The sequence below is a fragment of the Armigeres subalbatus genome, chromosome 3 (assembly GCF_024139115.2).
Source record: "Armigeres subalbatus isolate Guangzhou_Male chromosome 3, GZ_Asu_2, whole genome shotgun sequence".
In the NCBI taxonomy this organism is placed as follows: domain Eukaryota; kingdom Metazoa; phylum Arthropoda; class Insecta; order Diptera; family Culicidae; genus Armigeres; species Armigeres subalbatus.
This window is the reverse complement of record NC_085141.1, coordinates 42,001,917-42,024,716: the sequence shown is the minus strand read 5'-3', so window position 1 is coordinate 42,024,716 and position 22,800 is coordinate 42,001,917. Positions and strand designations below refer to the sequence as shown.

The 22,800-nt window shown below is 41.0% G+C and overlaps 2 protein-coding genes across 5 annotated transcripts in view; both read right to left on the bottom strand.

Annotated features, from left to right (window-relative positions):
- Positions 1 to 20,396, bottom strand: part of LOC134221599 (uncharacterized) — a 30,718-nt gene extending 10,322 nt beyond the window's left edge. Inside the window, exons 1-2 of the mRNA XM_062700787.1 lie at positions 20,357 to 20,396; positions 16,206 to 16,293 (exon numbers count right to left, since the gene is read on the bottom strand). Coding sequence (XP_062556771.1) covers positions 16,206 to 16,293; positions 20,357 to 20,396 — 128 coding nt within the window. The remainder of the gene's footprint in view (positions 1 to 16,205; positions 16,294 to 20,356) is intronic.
- The window catches only part of LOC134227546 (zinc finger protein sens-like), a 555,365-nt gene that overhangs the window by 95,694 nt on the left and 436,871 nt on the right, over positions 1 to 22,800 (bottom strand). For 3 of the 4 annotated variants that reach the window (XM_062709113.1, XM_062709112.1, XM_062709116.1), the window contains one exon: positions 16,206 to 16,293. The exons of the other annotated variant lie outside the window; for it this stretch is intronic. The gene's annotated coding sequence lies outside the window, so the exon portion shown is untranslated. The remainder of the gene's footprint in view (positions 1 to 16,205; positions 16,294 to 22,800) is intronic. 4 annotated transcript variants of the gene reach the window in all.

The following is a 22,800-nucleotide window of genomic DNA, read 5'->3' as shown; positions in this document are numbered from 1 at the left end:
AAATTTAACTTAATATTTTTATTCTTCAAAATGTTGCGAAAATGTACCTTAATGGCATCGACCGTAAAAATCAATATTATGACTGGCTGACCTCAGCTTATCTAAATGACCATCGCATAAGCCGGTCGCAAAGCGACGACGCATAAACGACTTGAAATATCCACTGTGCTGGAAAACATGAAAACATTCATTTCTCCCGCGGTAAAGCGTGAAGAAAAAACGAAATCCACGCAGCAATTTTAATAAACAGTTTAAGCTGCCGTATGCACTCAGAAGGAGCCGCGCGCCGCCCGCGAAAAACGTCATGCAAAAATTTTATTACGACAAATTCCTTTCATCTGCTTAATTTCAACACTCGCTCACTTTATCACACTTTTAACGGCAGCCAGCACGCGGCTGCGGCGGCGTCAGCCCAGCACAGTTTACCGAGATAAGACCGACAGCCATTCTCGGAGGGAAGTAACCCTCCTCGGAGGAGCGAGGATCCGTGCCAAAAACTCGTAAAGATAAAGATAATAATTCATAATTCACCCCCTTTTCGCAGTAGGCGCTGCTGCCGTTGAGTCCGACGCACCGAGTAAACAAAGTATGCGTTGCGCGCTCGGCTGTCTTCAGGCAACCAAAAGACTTCCACGGCGAAGCCGCCGCGCGAAATGGCTTCTTCTACTCTGCCTGCGTGCCGTGCGATAACTCATCTCGATCACGCGTCTTCCTTCTCGTACGGCGAAAAGCTCGACCGACCGACCGACCGAGTGCATGTCATAAATGGTCATAATTCAGCTGCACTTTTAAAAACACATTTAATTAGCGTCATAAGAAGAAGGACTCACGAGGATGCCTCCGTCTTCGCTCCGGCGGACGCGTTTCGATTAATCTTTGCCGATCTGGCCGCCGCGGAGAGGCGAAAAAATTAAATAAAGATCAACCGAGCTGCCGAGCCGAGTGGTCCGTCCGGCATTCCACTCCTCCCGGTTCAACCACTCGAAATAATCACGGACAGAAACAAGAATAGTTTGAAACAACCAAAACCATGGTTGGAATTCAACCTTCTATTTTAGTTGTATCAAAGTAAATACTTGCTTGATTTAAACTCGCGATTATAGTTGAAATAAGCTATATTTCCTCGTTGTTTTAAACATTGATGTTAACCTTATTTTGAACATAGATTTAGTTGATTCAAACTAAAAATGTAGTTGTTTTCAACCATAAACACATTTGTTTTAAATAAGATATAGCTTGCTGACAACAGTTCGATATCAACAAATTCAAACTATGATTTTAGGTTAAAACAGTCAATGTTTTGTTAAAAATAATGCGTTATATTGGTTAACCGCAAGTCAACCTAAAAAGTGGTTTTAAGCAAACTGAAACAATAGTTTGTCTCATTTGCTACATCAGCACATGACGGTCTGTTTTGTTCGAGCGAAGAAAAATTAATTCTCGCAGTTGTATACAGCATTTAAAACTTAAGTTTCTTAACTTAACATAACTTTCCAATTGGAATTATGTATATTTGCTCAGTAGAAAAGTACAGGTAAAATCTTTTAATAAAAATTCCACTTTTGCTAGTGCTACAGAGTTTGCTAATATCTTCATTTCAGATGTTCAAGAATTATGCTGAATCATGGAAATCGGTAATAATTTGCGTTTTATCATTGCAAAGCATTTGTTGAAATTCAATTTATCTTTATAGCTTATTTACTTCTGCTGTTATACGTTCCCCTACCTGTGGCTATCCTGGAACTCCGCAGAACGAGACTCGGAACGGGAGTGATCTACATTTTTGGAAATTATTTATTTCAGTTGCGTTTAAAATTATGGAATATTAAAATAATCATAAATAAAAACTGCATGAAATTAAAACATAAACATACACGATTTTTTGTTTGTTTGAATCGAGGTTTGATTAGAAACCAAAAATCAGAAGCAAAACTCGTAGCTCTTTTCAAACAAAAAGCTTGTTTGAAACAAACTCAAATTTGTTCATTTTAAAATGCCAGCCTTAGTTTGAAACAACCAAAATTTTGGTTGTTTCCACAAATGTCAAAAGGAACATACCAACATTATAGTTTATTCTAAACAAAGATTAGTTAAATCAAACTGTAAACATCCAGAATTACAACATAGAATTTTAGTTTGTTTCAAACAACAAGATTGGTGAATTCAAACTAAAATTTGTTTGTGATCAATTCAAACTGGAATTTTGGTTGAAACAAACTAAATTATGGTTGTAAATACCATATTTTTTTCTCCGTGATAATCATTTATATTCATTTGCACCGCGACGATAACGACGACGGCCCCGGCGAGGACTTCGTAGGAATGCCCTGCCCTTGCGTACCTCCAAGTACGAAAATGAACATTTTCCCAACAGCAAGGGGCCCGCACGACCAGATGGGGCCTCCAAGGACGGCGTGCCGCATTCACGCTGATGGAGCCTGGAGTCGGACGCCCCCAGTTGGGCCACAAATTTGGTGCCGAGCCTGCATGGTCGTATTCGCACATCGCATCAGCATCCGCGAGAAAGATGGGAAGCTTTGCAAAAAAAAAAGTGCGAGGAGAAACGAATTTGGAACGGTGGCACAGCTCAGCAGGAAGACAAAACCCCAAAAGTGATGGCCTTCAAGTGAAGACGACGTAAATTGGGCGAATTGAATCATTTGTTTTCGCGCAGTGCGGTTCCGCAGGGCGTTCTGGTGGGAACGAAGTGAGATGTGAGCAAAATGTTACGTGGTGAGAAGAGATGGGCGGATTTGGAAATGAAAAATGCATTTCCTCGTTTAGGTCCGAGTCATTTATAGGAATATCCTGTACCTAGTCATTGATTGTTTTATAATTATTCCCACAAATTTGGATTTTTTACTACTGAAATGCTTTTTACTAATCCGAACAGGTGTTAATTTAAATGGGAGCTTTTTGCTTATGCTCCAAGTTTTGTTCTAAAGCAAATTCGAAGACATGTTCGAATCGCAGTTGCAAGTGTTTGATGAAGCTTTTCAACTTAATGACGCAGTGGCAGTGGTATTATGGAAAAATCGGGCTATATTACCAAGTACTCGCTGACGCTGGTTGGGTGTAGTAAAGTGCCTTTAGTCATCATTGCCTCCGATGGTACTGCCAATGTCCATATACAAATGCACATCATTAAAATTGATTTCCAAAACCGGATGCAAAGTACATAAGCCTCCACACGTCCAATTCCGCACAAGTTCAATTCCGGCACTGAGCAAAACCAAAGGAAGTTCGTCTTCTGCGAGGAAAAGTGGTATGATTCGACAACAATGAGATCATTTTTCAATCTGTCGCAAGCCGGCTGCCGAAAGGCCGTCACTGTTAAAGCAGGTCGACTACGGCGACGATTCCAGAAGATTTTGCAACGAGACAAACCATCAATTTATTGGCTATTAGGATAAATAAATAGAACTGCTCACGTTTGCCTCACCGATGCTTCCGTTTCGAGTGATTTAAATTCTTGACGGCGGTGCACGTGGTTTTGTCGGATCGTCGAGAAATGTCCACCATCGCCAATTTACCGACCGGCGGATGACAGCTCCAGTCCGAACAAAAGACCCGGTTGTTGATTGATATATAAATTTCCGATCCGTGGTCGAAGAATGATCGCTTAGGGAAATGTCATACTTCCCCCTTTCTTTCCGGGTTGATTGGTTGCCTCGAGTGCCGCCAGATGCTACACAATAGGAGCCGCAGGATTGATTGTATGGAGAACAATCAATACAATTGAAAACTAAATGGGCGTAGAAAATGCTTTCGATTTGAGTGTGCTGTTGCGTTGGAACTCGATGGTATGGCACCAAAGAGAACTGGGGCATTCAATGACAAACGGCCACCCCCCATCGGATAACGACGACATCTAACACAATGACAAAAATAGAACGCCGCCACGGTGGCCTCCACATTAATGCTTGTTAGTCCAATCTTTAAATCCAATATCGAGCATAACTCACATTCAAGCTTAGCCGTGTTTTAGCCACATATGACTCACTCCCTATGCCCTCTGAGTTACTGAGTAACAATCAGCGAAACAACAACGGCTGCCACGCGTCAATCAAGACGCGGAAAATTCCGTACCAGTGCACAGCAGAGGTCCGTTATCGCTGCGACATGATCGTCGACTTGGCCCCCTTGTCGTCAAAAGTTTGATACCCCCGCAAAAGGGGCGCCCCACAAGAGCAGCCAGCGAGCGTTGAGGTTCATTGCTTGATTGAATCATCCACTCCAGCATGCTGACTGCTGAGGTTCGGTTGGTGCGCCCTTGATTTATGAACTCATTGATCGAAACCAAGTGACCGGGCCCGATCGATTCGATCGCAGGCAGAACACAGCGAGTGTGGTCACGAAATCATGCTCTGCGCTGAATGAATTGATCGTGCCGATTGTTGGATTCTTGGGATTCAGAGATTCGGTGACATGGGATCGTGTGTCCGACAGCACACAAATGTCCACAGCCGCCACGATGGTGCTGGGGGAGATGTCACAAAGCAGGGATCCAAAACAGGCGTAATTGAACGGGATTTGCCTTATTGGAATGCGCTTGCAGTACGCGAACAAACAGCTCAATTTGATATGGAATACTGTTGTAGTAGGATGGATAGAAAAGTTAAGCCTATTGGGGTTTCTTTTTAAGGAAAATGATGATCCAAAAGAATGAAGCTAGATAACCTGTCGATAACAATAATCAATCTTATTTTACTTCTTTTGAGACCACGTTTCAATTGAATCGTCGTCATCATTACGATTTCAATCATTTCCAAAGTCTTTCGAGCATTTTCAAAGCTATTTCGCATGAAGAGTTAAAAATCGATTTCGACAAAAAAGCTGCTTCTCACGTTTTGGTTCTAAACCCTTAATGAAAGTATTATGAATTCAACCGATAATGATGACTGATCACAATTCTGGGCTAAATTTTAGATCAATATAACTCATCTATTAACACTTTCATCTATTGCAACACAGCAAAAAAAATATTAATATGCCACGATGTAACTTTGTACAACGTACTTGAAAAGTCTACGTAAAAGTCAATTTGTTGTATTTTTAAATCATATCGATGCTTTATTACACAATTTAACGTAAAATAAGATGGACAAAATATTTTTTTCGTTACGCTCAAAGTACAGAAAATTACCTTCGTAAATAGTTATTTTATTACACATAAAATGGTGCACATCATGCTCGTTGGAAATGAAATGCAATATTACCTATTCAGGTGCTTTATTACGTAGATTTGATGTAAGATTACCTACGACGCTGTGATCGTGCTCATGTCCAGTCTGAAACGAACTGACAGCCATATTGAATTTTCGCGTTTTCGGTTGTCGGTTGTTTATTTTAATAATCCAGTTCGGTTGTTTTAAATAATATATTTATATAATTTGTGAATTGAAATTCAAGTTCGGGAAAAGTGCATTGTGTGAAAGCGGTGGTTAGCTGACGTGATCACCGACTATGGGAGATGAACTTCTTCGCACGAAAATCGAAGAGCGGGAACAACAATATTTTGCTTCGAATTCAATCGGAGGTAATTTTCCAATCAGCGGTAAATTTCAAATTGTACATAAAATCCTTTTGTTTTATTGAAATCGTTACAGGATTTGACAATGCTTTTTACCACGAAAGAGTACTTCTGGGCGCTAGGAAAAGAATCCAGAAAAAGGGTTCCACAAAAGTTTGTTGCTGTCGTCGCGTAGCAAAGTGATGGGGAATTTTTCCAACCTCCAATTGGTAAGAGAAAGTGTTCCTGTTCAGCCGTTCCTGTTTCAGAAACGTGATTGATTGCTCTCGCTAGTTTAATTTAGATTGAATTGAAAACAGAAACGATTGTTATTTAGTAAATGTTTACCCAGGGCTGCTTACCCACCATGAATTCAAAATTTAACGCAGGGCTGTTTACGAAAAAAATCTTTCCCTTTTTTTGCAAACAAGATGTTCTAACTAAATTATAAATAAACATACTATTTTCAATGAAATAATAGATCAAAAATATGAATGTTCCAATAGAGTACTAAATTAAGGATTTTATAAGTAAAATTTATAACAAAAAAAAAAAAAACAATCATTCAAAGCTAAATATTTCTGAAACGTGAATAAAATTAAAAATTCAAATTTTGCAGAGAGAGATGCAAAATCTCCAAAATAATTCAAAAACACCCTAACAAATTTTTGTTTTTAGACTCAAAATCACACAAAACAGGAATTTAAAAATTAAATAAGAAATTAAAAAATGTTGAAATTTTGAAATGTTTAAAATTTAAAAAATGCGAACAAAATTTGAAATTTAATAACTTTAAAATTAAAAAAAATAGGCCTTTTTTTAATTTAAACTTCAAAGTTACAAATTAAAAAAAAAAGAATTTAAATTTGGTAATTTTAAATTTAGAAATTTTCAAATTTTAAAACCTAAAGCATGAAAAATAATTTGAATTTGCAACCCTAAAATATATATATATATATATATATATATATATATATATATATATATATATATATATATATATATATATATATATATATATATATATTATAATTTAAAAAAATATTAGAAGTAACGAACTAACAATTTATAAATTTAATAATTTTGAAAAATTAAAAATTTTAAAATTGAAATATGTAACGATTCTGAAATTCAACAAATTCAAAAGAAATTGGAAAATAAAAAAATGAAAATAAAAAGATATAAAATTAAAAATTCAAAAATTGGAGATATAAAAATTTTATAATTTAAAAATATTATAATTTGAAAAATTGTTACAAAAAAATTTAAAAGTTTTTTGAGTTTTATTACATATTTTAACAATTGAAAAAAATAAAAAAAATTAAAATTTTTGAATGAAAATTTGAAATTTTTCAAACTTGAAAGTTTGAAAATTCAAAAATACCAATATTGTAAAATTTAAAAGCAAATAAATATGAATTTTTATTTATTTGACGGTTTAGAACTTTTTGAAATTTAAATTTTAAAAGAATTTAAAATCAGAAAAAAATAAAAATTGAATTAAGAAATTTTAAAGTACCTATAACAGTTTGTTTTTAAAATGAATTTTCAAATTTTAAAAGCTTAGAAAAATTGAAATTTAAAAATTTAAAATTTTTTCTGGGAATTCCTTCGGAAGTCCTCTAGGAATTCTTCCGGAAGTTCATCCAGGAATACCTTCGGAAGTTCCTTCAGGAATTCTTCCAGGAATTCTTACGTAAGTTGCTCCAGAAATTCCTTCGGAAATTCCTTCGAAAGTTCCTACAGGAATTCGTTCGGAAGTCCCTCCAGGAATTCCTTCGGAAGTTCCCCCAGGAATTCCTTCGGAAGTTCCCCCAGGAATTCCTTCGGCATTTCCTCCAGGAGTTACTTCGAAAGTTCTCCCAGGAATTCCTTCGGAAGTTCCTCCAGGAATTCCTTTGGAAGTTCACCCAGGAATTCCTCCGGAAGTTCTTCAGGAATTCCTTCGGAAGTTCATCCAAGAGTTCTTTCGGAAGTTCTTCCAGGAATTCCTCTAAAAATTTTCTCGGAAATTCCTTTGCAAGTTCCTCCCGGAATTCCTTCAGAAGTTCCTCCAGAAAATCCTTTGAGAGTTCCTTCAGAAATTCTTCCGGAAGTTATTCTAGGAATTCCTCTGTTAGTTTCTCCAGCATTTCCTCCGAGAGTTTCTACAGAAATTCCTTCGGAAGTTCCTCCAGAAATACTTCATGAACCTCCTCCATGAATTCTTTCGGAAGTTCCTCTAGAAAATCCTTTGAGAGTTCCTTCACGAATTCTTCCGGAAGTTATTCCAGGAATTCCTCTGTAAGTTCCTCCAGGGCTTCCTCCGGAAGTTCCTTCAGGAATTCCTTCGGAGTTCCTAGCAATTTCTTTCCAGAAATTCCTTAGGAACTTCCTCCAGGAATTCATTCGGTAGTTTCTTCAGGAATTCCTTCAGAAGCTACTCCAGGAATTCTCCTACGTAAGTTCCTCCAGGAATTCCTTCGGAAGTTCATCCAGGAATTCTTCGGAAGTTCCTCCAGGAGTTCTTTCGAAAGTGTTTCCAGGAATTCCTTCGGAAGTTCTTCCAGGAATTCCTTCGGAAGTTCCTCTAGGAACACCTTCGGAAGCTCATCCAGGAATTCCTTCGAGAATTCCTACAAGAATTCCTTTGAAAGTTCCTCCATGAATTCCTTCGGAAATTCCTCCCGGAATTCCTCCAGAAGTTCCTCCAGAAAATCCTTTGAGAGTTCCTTCAGGAATTCTTCTGGAAGTTATTCCAGGAATTCCTCTGTAAGTTTCTCCAGCATTTCCTCCGAGAGTCTCTACATAAATTCTCCAGAAATACCTTAGGAACCTCCTTCTTCAGGAATTCATTTTGAAGTTCCTCCAGGAATTCCTTCGTAAGTTCGTCCAGAAATTCCTTCGGAAGTTCGTCCAGGAATTCCTTTGGAAGTTCCTCCGGGAATTCCTTTGGAAGTTCCTCCGGGAATTCCTTCGGAAGTTCCTCCGGGAATTCCTTCGGAAGTTCCTCCGGGAATTCCTTCGAAAGTTCCTCCGGGAATTCCTTCGTAAGTTCCTTCGAGAATTCTTTCATAAGTTCCTCCGAGAATTCCTTCGGAAGTTCCCCCGAGAATTCCTTCAGAAGTTCCTCCGGGAATTCCTTCGGAAAATCCTCCGGGAATTCCTTCGGAAGTTCCTCCGGAAATTTCTTTGCAAGTTCCTCCGGAAATTTCTGGAGGAGCTTCTGAAGGAAATCCTGAAATGAACTTCCGAAAGAAATCCTGGTGGAGCTTCTGATGGAATTCCTGCAGAAGCTTCCGAAGGAACTCCTGGAGGAACCTCCGGAGGAACTCATGGAGAATCTTCCGAAAAATTCCCGGAGGAACTTCCGAAGGAATTCCCGGAGGAACTTCCGAAGGAATTCCCGGAGGAACTTCCGAAGGAATTCTCGAAGGAACTTATGAAGGAATTCCCGGAAGAACTTCCGAAGGAATTCCCAGAGGAACTTACGAAGGAATTCCCTGAGGAACTTCCGAAGGAATTCCTGGAGGAACATTCGCAGGAAATTCTGGAGGAACTTACGTAGGAGTTCATGGATGAACTTCCAGAAAAATTCCTGGAAGAGCTTCCGAAGGAATTCTTGGAGAAACTTGCGAATGAAATCCTGGAGGAAGTTCCTAAGGAAGTTCTGGATGAACGTCCGAGGGAATTATTGTAGAAACTTCCGAAGGAATTCCTGGAGGAACTTCCGGAGGAAATCCTAGAGGAACTCTGAAAGGATTTTCTGGAGAAACTTCCGAAAGAATTAATGGAGGAAATTCCAAAGGAATTCCTGGAGGAACTTCCGAAGGCATTTCAGGAGGAACTTCCAAAGCAATTCCTGGAGGAACTTCTGAAGGATATTCTGGAAGAACTTCCGAAAGAATACCTGGAAAAACTTCCGAAGGAATTCCTGGAAGAATTTCCGAAGGAATTCCTGAAAGAAGTTTTGAAAGAATTCTCGAAGGAACTTCCGAAGGAATTCCTGGAGGAATTTCCGAAGGAATTCCTGGAGAAACTTCCGAAGAAATTCCTGAAGGAGCTTCCGAAGGAATTTCTGGAGGAACTTCCGAAGGAATTCCTGGAAGAACTTCCGAAGGAATTCCTGGAGGAACTGTCGAAGGAATTTCCGGAGGAATTTCTAGATGAACTTCCGAAGGAATTCTGGAGAAACTTACGTAGGAATCCCTGGAAGAACTTCCGGAGGAACTTTCGGAAGAATTCCTGGAAGAACTTTCAAAGGTATTCCTGGAGGAACTTCCGGAGGAATTCCTGGAGGAACTTCCGGAGGAACTCCTGAAGGAACCGCCAAAGGAATTTTTGGAGGAACTTCCAAAGGAATTTTTGGAGGAACTGCCAAAGGAATTCCTGGAGGAACTTCGAGAGAAATTTCTGCTGTAGGAGGAACTTCCTTCTGATGATGGAGGAACTTCCTGCGGAATTACTGCAGGAATTGCTGGATGAACATCCGAAGAAATTCTTGGAGGAGCTTCTGGAACAATTCCTGGAGGAGCTTCTGGAGGAATTCCTGGAGAAGCGTCTGGAAAAATTCCTGGTGGAAGCTCCGGAAGAATTCCCGTAGGAAAACCTGGGGGATTTTTGGAGGAACTTCTGGAGGAAGTCACGTAGGAGCTTCCGGAGGAATTCTGGATTAACTTCCGGTAGAATTCCTGAAGGAAATTGTGACGGAATTGGAGGATCCTCAGGAGAAATTGCTAGAAGAATTTTCAGAGGAATTCCTGGGAAGATTTCCAATGGAATTCGTGGAGACATTTGCAAAGAAGTATCTGGAGGAATTTCCAGACAAACTTCCGGACGAATTCCTAGAGGAACTTCCTGAAGTATGTTTGGAAAATCTTCTAAAGAAATTTTTGGAGGAACTTCCTAAGCAATTTCCGGAGGACTTCCTGAAAAAAACTTTCGAATAAATTCCGCCGCCTCTATTGCCGATAACCAACAACGCGACGCCGCCACGTCACCGCCGATAAAATGTAATACATGAATAATACTAATATATATAGTTAATTTAATGATTTGAATAAACTATAACTATAAAAGAAATATAAAAAAAAATTAATTTAATTTAATCGAATATTAATAATTAAAAATTGAAGATGATTAATTAAAAATATTTATAAAAAAAGTATTGAAAATTTCAAGTTAAAAGTTCAAGTTTTTGTGGATACAATAAAATGCGTTTTAAATAAATAAAATTTCGAAATTGTTGCATCTGAAAATGTAGTTTCGAACATGAAAGAAAAATATCCGAATACCCCTAACCCCGCTGCCGAAAGCGGGGTTGATCCTGACCTGTTTTTACGTCGTTTTTCAGTTACATCGCAAATATTACGTCGCATATGAATTACACGGCTTTAATTTGATAACGAATTTTCAAGTACGTCAACTTTTGGTTACGTCAACCTAATGTAATATAACATTATATTTACGACGGCGATGATGTGCATCAAATCTGATGTGATATTACTTTTTATTTTTTACTGTGAAACCTTCTTTAAGGATCACTCGGCCTTCCGAGCAAAAGCGTAGGATTGCCAATCCGAAGATGGTGATGTTGATTCCCGGGTATAGTGTATCCAAGACATTTAGTGGAATAGACATTTGGTCGAATGGACATTTAGTCGAAAATGAATTTTTAGTCTACTAGATACGTAGGACATTTGGTCGAAAGGACATTACGACGAATGGACATTTGCTTAAATAAACATTTCGTCGAACGTATAAACGTTTTTTTGGCAAATATGAATTTCATTACTCCTTGCTCATTTTATCTTGTTTGTTTGCAACGTATGAAAGCGTTATGAATGTTATCGATACGTTTATGTTACCAAAGTTCCTACTATTTGTTTATTTGAGACGCTGTTATGTTTTTAACCTGTCCGTCTATAATGACGTGCAATCAATTGTGTGAAGAAGTGACGACGAAAATCGTCATAACTTTTGGCTGCGCGACTATCGTCGTGGTACGCATGCGGCGCGAAGAAAACGAATAGGTGTTGCGTCGTGCAATGTTATGACGAAGACTAATTTTTTTTCGTTTTCTTCATACGACGAGAACGACTATTGTTAGCCCTGACCAAGACTGCTGAAATGATCTTGGTGCTGAAACGTGGAGCTAGCGGAACAACTGGCCAACCCTAGTTGTACACATAGGTTGCTGCAACTCATATGTGACCAGATTTAGTCACAATCAAGTTGCTGCAATCATTTTTGTCTGACTTGTGCTGCTCCAGAAGAGATCTTGGGTGACGGCGCCGAGGTGAGGTCGTTGGGGACGGAGTGCAGTGCAGTGCAGTGCAAGCAACTGGACGAGGTCACGAACGCGGACGACGTCGTCTCTGCCGTCAGAGAGCAGTGCGGTACAAAGGTCGTCTATTTGGCACGCAGCTAGCCTACCCTAGTTAATGGAGCGAGGGATGTTGAAATCGGCTGGTCAGTAAGCCCAATAAGCAAACTGGACTGGTACTATTGGTGCTTAGAGTCGGGACATAAGTCCTACGACTTTAAGGGCCCAGACCGTAGCAACCTGCGTCGTCATTGTGGTTGGGAAGGGCACAAGGCGCAGGAATGCGATAAGTTACCAAAGTGTCCATCTGCGCCAGCAAAAAGCAAGCATGTAATCACGTTATGGGTGGACCTCCGTGTCCCATCGGAGAGGAAAACAAGAAGAAGCCACGCAAGCAACACAGTTGAATCTTAACAACTGTGCATCTGTTCAGCAGCTGCTGTGGCAGTCGGTCTCGGAGTCGAGGACCGATGTCACTCTTCTGTCCGACCCGTACAACGTCCCTGACTTGGGTCGTTATTTACGTGACTATTTACACTCGGAATTTATTCCATGTACCACAAGGAGCAAGCAATTTATTTGAAACAGGTCGACAGACCTTTGTTTACGCGTGTAGATCGAAAGGCCTTGCTGCAGGAATTTCTTGGAGAGACAAGAAACTATGCTGTTTACACATTATATTCTATCTACAATAAGGAACATGTACCATCTTTGAAACAGGTCGACAGACCTTTGGTTACGCGTGTAGATCAAAAGGCCTTACTGCAAGAATTTCTTGGATGGCCAAGAAGTTATTTTTTATTTACATTCTATAGAGCATGCACCATATTTGAAACAGGTCAACAGACCTTTGGTTACGCGTGTAGATCAAAAGGCCTCACTCCAGGAATTTCTTGGATGGCCAAGAAGTTATTCTTCATTTACATTTTATTCTATGTACCACAAAGAGCATGCACCATCTTTGAAACAGGTTGACAGACCTTTGGTTACGCGTGTAGATCAAAAGGCCTTACTGCAGGAATTTCTTTTATACTCGATCTTAAGAATGGTTCGGAGCACAGTAAATGTGCTGGAAATAATGTGACATGTTTATAACAGCGAAATGTGATCCCATTTAGCTCTAAACTGTGGGCAAGATCCCGTAGAACGCTTTGTTGAACATGCAGACCTTTAATATTTGATAATTTCAAGAATTGGAGTACCGTTGATGTTTTGAGAATTTTGTGTCCAGCTTTCAATAATGAATCGATATTTCATGGAGCTTTCCAACCCAAAAGTAAGTAAGACCTGAACTCAAGTTGCAATCGATGGGGAATCCTGCCCCATTATTTCCTATTGTAAATTGGAAAGATCGGACTTAGCTTGAAGAATTGCCACGCATCCTGTTTCACATCATGAGATCACTTGGGGAGTCCTTCATCTACCAATACCAGGCAAGTTTTCGTGAAGGATCGAATTGATAGCCCGTTTTTGACTTCGAAGTAGCGTTGGATTCAGTGATACTTAATAGCTGAAATAATTTTTCGAGGGTGCGATTAGATGACACACAATTTTTGCTATGCGTTTCCACGATCGAAAAATCTAAATTTCGTGATCAAAACAAACTTAGAATTCCCCCAATCAATCAACAAACGAAATTCATCAGTTGATTTCTGTGGTCTTGAATTGCCCTTGCGATCAATGTGCATCTTTACATTTCCTTCACCGTCCACCACTGTAACCGCCCAAAGCGATCAGAAGAATGAGAGTTCCCATTTTTTCTCCGCTTACGATGTGTTGATCTGCGAACATTTTCCTATGATTTAATTTTGCCGATCCTAAAGCGAACGCAGCCATCGCAGGAACATCTCGGTGAGCAATGTGCATTCTGCGCCCGCGGCGAAACACTCACCATTGCCACGCATATTTCCAACGTAAAAGGCTACATCGAGGCACCCTTGAGGACAGGCCATTCTGTTGGTTGGCATCCGTCGGAAATTGTTTCAATATTGTGCAATGTTAACGACTCGGAATGTCGGCATCGCTTGAACCCGTGAGTTCTATTTCTGCGCCTGTGCGCGCGCGTTCAAACCATTACTTGTTATTCCTTGCTGGCTCCGCGCGAAGACAGACTGCTCCTATAATGGGCACACGCACCGCACACCGAGAGCGGAGAATCTCTTCTGTGAATGACGATGGCTCCACTTGTAACGAGCAGCTCATTAGCGAGACGATGATGATGATGTTGAACCTATTTGGATTGCACTGGGGGGCTATCCTATGCTGTTTTAATGGGTGCCCTCGAGCCGTGAATTGGAAAGAATGCGTCGTAGGAAGTTCAATTGATTCAAAGTTATGTTTTCTAGAGTTAGAGGTCCAAGTCGATTTGCATTTGGTTTCATGGCAGTGTATTGAATGGATGGTGGACTTGCGGAAATTTAGTGGGTACTTGAAAATATATATTCATTGGAAAACGCAGTTGACATATTTTCAAATTGAACGATTCACGATCTGTAATTCGAATTTAAAAGCATTTGGTCAACCTTATTGAATTTCTGATTAATCTTAAGCGGACTTCCACGCATATCTGCCCTCTTGCACTCATTTTCGCCAGCAATGAGTATCTTTCGACCCAATCAGCGAAATAATGTTTTGAAGCAGAAAGGCTCAGACATCGACAAAGTAAAGCCGATAATTTTATAAGACTCTCTCACGGCAAGAGTTGTTGGATTTTTTATGATAATGTGTTAATCCGGTTTGCCATCGTCCCGCGAACGCTTTTCGTAGAATTGCACTATATTGCTAATGTTTCAATTTTTGAGCTCCAAAATCAGATCAATTATTGCAAGCCTAATTGGATCCCTCAGCAAGTCGAAATTAATCTTGATCGCATGAAATGAATAATAATGCTGCTTGGTTTGTGATGGGCTCTGAAATCGGATACTACCGAGTCCGAAGTCCGTAGCCGTAGTCACTAAATTACGCAATAAAAAAGTAAAATCACTCGAACAAAGTCCGACGGCTCCGGGGGTCGGGAGTCGGGTGACAATTAAATCAAATCTTTGCAATCTCTGGCAATTGCCCAAAGATTGTATCCACCGCAGAAATACAGGGACAAGCAGTATTAAGCATTAAAGATTGGGCAGTGAAGTAACGAGCTGCCGGCCGCTGCGTACGCAAACCGCGGCGTACCAGGATTGTAATTTATTGCCGACAGTTTTGGGAGGTGTTCTTGTTTCGGACTGCCTTCTGGTTTTCGCCGTACAGTTCGGGACTGATGTCAGCTGAAACAAGGGCACTGCTGCCGCTGCTGCTTTTGAATTACATGCAGCACGCGTTATCGCGACAAACGAAATAATTAATTTTAATTAAGCGAAATGTTTGCAGAAACAGGTCGACGTCGAGCGGTGGCAACTTTTGGGCTGGTTTTATGGGTTTATTGACTGCTGTTGATTTGCCCCGAGATAGAAATCTGCAGGCACTCTGAATAATAAACAAACTTGTAGATTTTTTATTCTATATTTTTTATGATTTCGAAATGTGATGTTTTTCCCTAAATCGTTACATCGATCAGCTGATCAAATTTTTGAATTGCTACTTCATGGTTGAGGGAAGGTGTGCCTATATGTGTATATTTAGTCCCACCGAGCCAGGTGGATTTGTTTGATGTTCTATTTGTTTATTTCGAAAACATTAGCTGTGCATAGCATACATATGCACAGCCAAGATATTGACCAACAAACATATTATGATTTTTTTTCAATGTTTTCACACAAATCGAACTGTCCTATTCACCGAAAAAATAGTGATCAAGTCACTAAAACGTGACACGCCGCCAGGCCTGAAAATACGTTATCTGTAGATTCTTCTGTGTATCATCCCATCAACATTTGTCGAGACATGGTCGTGCTCTGATTGGCTCCACTTCGACGCGTTTCCCCCCATTTCCGTCCGAATTTCCATATCACTCTGGGTAGATCTTTCAGCTCGATTTAGGAAAGTGAAACCCACCAGTCAGTGTCTATCATCGAGCGTTTGTTTTTTTCCTGACCCCACTCGCAATTTAAACTCTCGTGAACGGCAGCCAGCTCTCAGGTGCTGGGAATTTCCGTCGAATGGGTTGCTTTACTTTTCAGCTGGTTCTGGGCCGTCTTACCGCGAGTGAGATTAGATCCAACCGCGAAACCGTGACCCGAGTTAAATCATAATCTTGACGCTTTCGGACGGTCGTAAATAACCGAAAAAAAAAAACAGAGAAAAGAAGATGGGTGTGAAATAGATCTGTCACTTGGCAAATTTCTATTCGCTCCCACCGCGGGCCGTCGTCGTCACGATGGGTCATGATCGAGATTCGGAGCGATCTGCGAATCGCTTTTGTCGAAGCCGTAAAACATGGAAGGGACAACTCACCGTAGTTCGTAGCGGTTAGATTCGGTGAGGATGCGCAGATGGAAGTGGCAACAGGCGATGAGATCATAAATTGTCATTTCTTGCGATCCTGTGAATGGAAATAGAGAGAAAAAAAGTGTGAACGTTTTGTGGTCGATTTCCGTTTAAAATGGAACAGATTAGAGGATATCTAAATAAAATCGTTGGAATGTTTGAAGGCATATATTGTATCATATAATCATATAGAAAAGCTAAAGTTCATGTAAACGACAATTTCGCATTCACAAGGTCCATATTTTTCTATTTCTGCCAGTATATAAACCGTTAATGTCATGTATTTTAGGCCATAACTTGTCCAACAATGATTTTTTTATGCTTCGGACTGATGTTGGCCTAGTGGGACTTTCCCTTACGGTTCGATCACCGAGTGGCCGCGATCAGGTAGTTTACCCACTGAGCGAAATTCTTTTCTCATGCATGGACGATTACGACCGATCGCTATCAATCCGGCCGCACAACGCCGCCGTCATCATCTTCGGGTACGGTTCCGTGCCCTTGCGTCCAGTCCCAGTGTAGTCGCGTCGCGATGGTGTAAAAGCGTGAACATAAATTATTCACAGCCGCATTGGCCTGTTGTTGTGTTTGGTGGCGGTGTCCCACCGTCCGCCGTCGTCGGATGGAGAGTGCTAGAGATTCGAGATTGATAATAGTGGTTACGACGAGTGGTGTGTGTCTTTTCCCCCCGCTCTATGGGGCGAGAAATATGGTTCATGTAGGAAGCAGGACGACAGCGCAAGTAGCTCTTCACAGCCATATAGCCAGGAGCGCTATGAATATGAGAGGGCATGGCCGAGATTGAAGGTGTGATAGTGAATCTATGGTTACGCTTTTACTTGTACCGATCGGCCTACTGAGAGCGTGGGAGCGTACATTTTCGAATGACCCAAAAGTAGCATTGCATGTTGTACCTATTAGGGTGGTTCAAAAAATCGATTTTGCTCCACAGTGCTCATCTAATTCTTTACCATGTTCTGAGTGTCCTCTGAAAATTTGAGCTCATTTGGATTAAAACTGATTTAGCACAAGCCGTTTCAAGTTTGCATGCAAATTAGTATGGGGAAATTTATTTTTTCATTATACTGTTAATGACGTTTCCCCATTAAGCGCAGGCCAAAAGAAAACCTACATAGCTAAAAGGGATACTCAACAGCTTTCACCCAACGAAAACCGCATGTTGATTAATCGTCCCAATAATTAGTAATCGATTTTAAGATAGGTTGCGAATCTTTAGTCATGATCGTTAAACTTCTTTGAGGGCATCACTGAAATGTGCAGTGCAACATAGTAGCCTGAATTTGTGTGTGCTATCTTTCACGCCACGAGCAGCAATGTTGCCTGTTGATGAGTTATGCAATTAGCGCCAGAAAACCACGGTATAGATTAAATTCGATTACTAATTATTGGAACGATTAATTGAGATGCGGTTTTCACTGAGTGAAAGCTGTTGAGTATTCCTTTTAGCTATGTAGGTTTTCTTTTAACATGCGCTTGATGGGGAAGCGTCATTAACAGTATAATGAAAAAATAAATTTCCTTATACTAATTTGCATGCAAACTTGAAACGGCTTGTGCTAAATCAGTTTTAATCCAAATGAGCTCAAATTTTTAGAGGACACTCAGAACATGGTAAAGAATCAGATGAGCACTGTGGAGCAAAATCGATTTTTTGAACCACCCTAGTACCTATACATTGAGTTGGTTTCTATTTATTTGGTGACTCAAAGAGCAATAAACTTCTGCACAATCAAGCTACATTATTTTTTATTGCGATTACCGTATCGTAAGTAATATGAAGACATTTTGTCTTAAAAAGTGATAGTTTAATTACAATCTAAAATTATAATTATTACAAATTTCCTTGCTGAAGCTGTGACTGGCCAGTGTAAAACCCGGAGATGTTTAGAACACCAGATACTTATCATTATGGCTAGTGATCAAATTGTTGTTGATCGAATATTCAATGCCATCATCGTCATCCCAGACAAGGAACGTAAATATTTATATTTTTGCCTTCTTCGTACAACAAAGTTGTACCGAAAGGCTATATGATTGCTCCAAAATAGTAGTTTGTGCAACTAGTTACAAAAAGATGATTTTTTCAGCACGAGTTGTACGGCTTGCCGAGTTGGATAAATACTACGAGTGCTGAAAAAATCGAGTTTTGCAACGAGTTGCACACGCTATTTTTTGCAATGACGAAAAATGGGCTTTAATATTATAAATCTATACCAAAATTGTACAATCGAATTCACTCCACATGATCATTCATGCCAATAAATTATGTTGCGGCAGAGAACAATAAAATTCCATCTTATCGTGTCAAATTGCATAGCTTGAAAAGTTATGAAGCGATGGATGCAATTGACTTTGGAAAATTGTGATGTTATGTCCAACAAACCATTTCATTTATTACGAGACGCTTAGAGTACACTATTTAAACACTCACCCAAACTAATTCAGCTAAATGTAGTCATGTAACTACTGTCCCAATGTAGGTTTTTCATTATAGCACCCAAATGAGTGCTATAATGAATATTATGCAACCCATTTGAGTTGTATAATGGTCATTAAAGCACCCATTCTGTTGGTATGGAAAAGTAGGCCGTTTTATCACTCAAATGACAACTGTAAACCAGGTATTATGATCAGGAATTGCAAAAAAGTACTTTTGATAGAAGGCCCGAAGAACCATAGTGTTATACCGATCGAGTCAGTTCGACGAACTGAAGTGCTGTCTGTATGTGTGTATGTATGTGTGTGTGTGTGTAGACACTCTTTTTGAAAATTTGCATTATCCGATTTACTCGCAACAAGTTGCATTCGACGTGGAATATACTCCCATTATTTACCATTTAAAACTGGCCCGATCGAACATTGCATTTCGGAATAATTGAAAAATTATTATTAATTGCATATTATTCGGCAACTCGGCCGTACGAAAACCATTTTTTTGTTAAATATCTTGGCTGTGCATATGCACAGCATATGTTTCGAAATGGACAAATTGATATGAAATTTGCGAAAAAGAATCCACGTGTCTTGGAGGGACTCGAACCCTCAACCTCCTACTCTCTAGATAGGCGTGATAACCCCTACACAACAAGACCACTTAAAGGTCACGTTTGCGGAAAAGCCATCAGAATCCGAGTACCAACCTCCACCGCGGTTAGCTCTCTTTTTTGCAAATTGAATATCTTTCGGATGCTTGATTTGTCCAATCTCCACATGCGCTTTAAAGCTTTTCCGCAAACGTGACCTTTAAGTGGTCTTGTTGTGTAGGGGTTATCACGCCTATCTAGAGAGTAGGAGGTTGAGGGTTCGAGTCCCTCCAAGACACGTGGATTCTTTTTCGCAAATTTCATATCAATTTGTCCATTTCGAAACATATGCTGTGCATATGCACAGCCAATATATTTAACAAAAAAATGGTTTTCGTACGGCCGAGTTGCCGAATAATATGCAATTAATTGTAATCAAGTGTCGGTCTTTCACCGTCATTAGTCGTCTGAGTACACGCGACCGCTTACGTTAAGGCAATCAAACTCATCAAATGCTTTAGCCAAGCAAGCCTTTGGCACAGCAGAGTGCGATTGAATTCGCATTCTATACCGTCCCGCCCAGACAGTTACTGGGCGGCATGGAGTGCGATCCTCTCGTTTAATAAACAATGTGCACTCGCTTGGCTGTGGGTATACAATAGTAAAGCACATGTGGAGATTGGACAAATCAAGCATCCGAAAGATATTCAATTTGCAAAAAAGAGAGCTAACCGCGGTGGAGGTTGGTACTCGGATTCTGATGGCTTTTCCGCAAACGTGACCTTTAAGTGGTCTTGTTGTGTAGGGGTTATCACGCCTATCTAGAGAGTAGGAGGTTGAGGGTTCGAGTCCCTCCAAGACACGTGGATTCTTTCCGCAAATTTCATATCAATTTGTCCATTTCGAAACATATGCTGTGCATATGCACAGCCAAGATATTTAACAAAAAAATGGTTTTCGTACGGCCGAGTTGCCGAATAATATGCAATTAATTGAAAAATTATTGTTTTTTTTTAAGGGAAAAAAGTTCAATGTCGTATCAGAGACACGACCGCAAACTCAACGTAGACTTACGTGTAGTGCTATTCTGCCGTGTCAAGCATATCTGTCCCATGTCGAAAAATATGCAACTGAGAAAAATGCGATTGAAGTTGGAAACATATTTTTCAGTTTGTAGCTAAATTGCCCCATGAAATTTTGATTAATAAACGTAGGGGTAGCGAGGGTAAAGTGAACAGGCGGGGTAAAGTGGGTAACTGCTTGTTTATCCCCTATTTATGGATTTATCGTATAATTTTCGATGCTACACCATAAATTAAGCATTTCATGCTCTCCGAGCTATTTCTAATCATGAAATATCTATTAAACAGCTAGATTTTAGCAAAATTCTGCGCACTTTCGCAAAATGCTTGTTTGATGTAATTTCGGCACTGTTGCATTTAAGCCATGAGAACTCGGAGTTGGTAGTTCTAAACCAAAATATCGTTCACATCGTTCATTTTTCTTGTTATGAAGCGGAACTGGTTGATGTAAGATAGTTTTTTAACTTTTTTCTTAGTTTAGGTGTTATTTGAAAAACATGTAGCTATGGGGGTAAATTGGTCATGTCGCCTGGGGGTAAAGTGAGCAATGTTCTGACAGAGAAATGGAGATACACTAGCTCAAATTTCAACCTTAAGCGGTTCGGTTGATAGTGGCATAATCAATCAGGGGTGAAGAAAGAGGGATCTGGTCATTTACGCTCCACACACACATTTTCGCGGCACGGCAAATGCTGGGTAAAGCGTACCATTGGTACTTCCCGTACCTGAAGGAATAAAATAGACCCCATCTCGCGGTCCTTAGCCTCTTACCCAGCAACTCCTATCCCTACCTCCCCGCGGTGCTGGCCGGGATACGAGCAACCTTAGGGAAGATCGGGTAACCAACCCCGGTGGGAACTATGGTCGTATGCTGACAGGGAAGGGGGGGTTTGCTCCTCTCCGGAGGTGCAAATCTTATTGACCGTCTGTTCTCCATGTCAGGATCGGCTCACAACAGCGTCTGTTCTCCATGTTAGGGGCGGCTGATCATCGTCCGAGTGCCAGCGAGGTACAGTTTCACACCATGGTCCACCGGAAATAAGGAGGAATGGTCCTCCGGAAATTTAGGGGGTTTGGTTTCAGGCCCTGCAAGCCAGCCTTTAAAAAATCATAAGCAACGAACAATCAACAAGAGAGTACGGACCGGAACCATCGGCGAAGACCACTGCGACGAAAAGAGACTAGCGATTGGAAACTCGGTTCGTGGAACTGCAAATCTCTCAACTTCATCGGGAGCACACGCATACTCGCCGATGTGCTCAAGGACCGTGGATTCGGCATCGTAGCGCTGCAGGAGGTTTGTTGGAAGGGATCAATGGTGCGAACGTTTAGAGGTAATCATACCATCTACCAGAGCTGCGGCAACACACACGAGCTGGGAACAGCTTTCATAGTGATGGGCGATATGCAAAGGCGCGTGATCGGATGGTGGCCGATCAATGAAAGAATGTGCAGGTTGAGGATCAAAGGCCGGTTCTTCAACTTTAGCATAATCAACGTCCATAGCCCACACTCCGGAAGCACTGATGATGATAAGGACGCATTCTACGCGCAGCTGGAACGTGAGTACGACAGCTGCCCAAGCCACGACGTCAAAATCATCATAGGAGATTTGAACGCTCAGGTTGGCCAAGAGGAGGAGTTTAGACCGACTATTGGAAAGTTCAGCGCTCACCGGCTGACGAACGAAAACGGCCTACGACTAATTGATTTCGCCGCCTCCAAGAATATGCCCAATCGCAGCACCAACTTCCAACACAGCCTCCCGTATCGGTACACCTGGAGATCACCACTGCAGACAGAATCACAAATCGACCACGTTCTGATTGATGGACGGCACTTCTCCGACATTATCGACGTCAGGACATATCGTGGCGCTAACATCGACTCTGACCACTATCTGGTGATGGTTAAACTGCGCCCAAAACTATCCGTCATCAACAATGTTCGGTACCGACGACCGCCGCGGTACGACCTAGAGCGACTGAAGCAACCTGATGTCGCCACTGCATACGCGCAGCATCTCGAGGCAGCGTTACCGGAAGAGGGTGAGCTCGATGGGGCCCCTCTTGAGGACTGCTGGAATTCAGTCAAAGCAGCCATCAACAACGCAGCGGAGAACAACGTCGGGTATATGGGTCGAAGTCGACGGAACGATTGGTTCGACGAAGAGTGCAGACAGATTCAGGAGGAGAAGGACGCAGCGCGGGCGGTCGCGCTGCAGCAAGGTACCCGGCAGAACGTGGAACGTTATAGACGGAAGCGGAGACAGCAGACCCGCCTTTTTCAGAAGAAACGCCGCCTGGAAGAAGCGGAGTGCGAGGAGATGGAACAGCTGTGCCGTTCTCAAGATACACGCAAGTTCTATCAGAAGCTCAACGCATCCCGCAAAGGCTTCGTGCCGCGAGCCGAAATGTGCCGGGATAAGGATGGGAG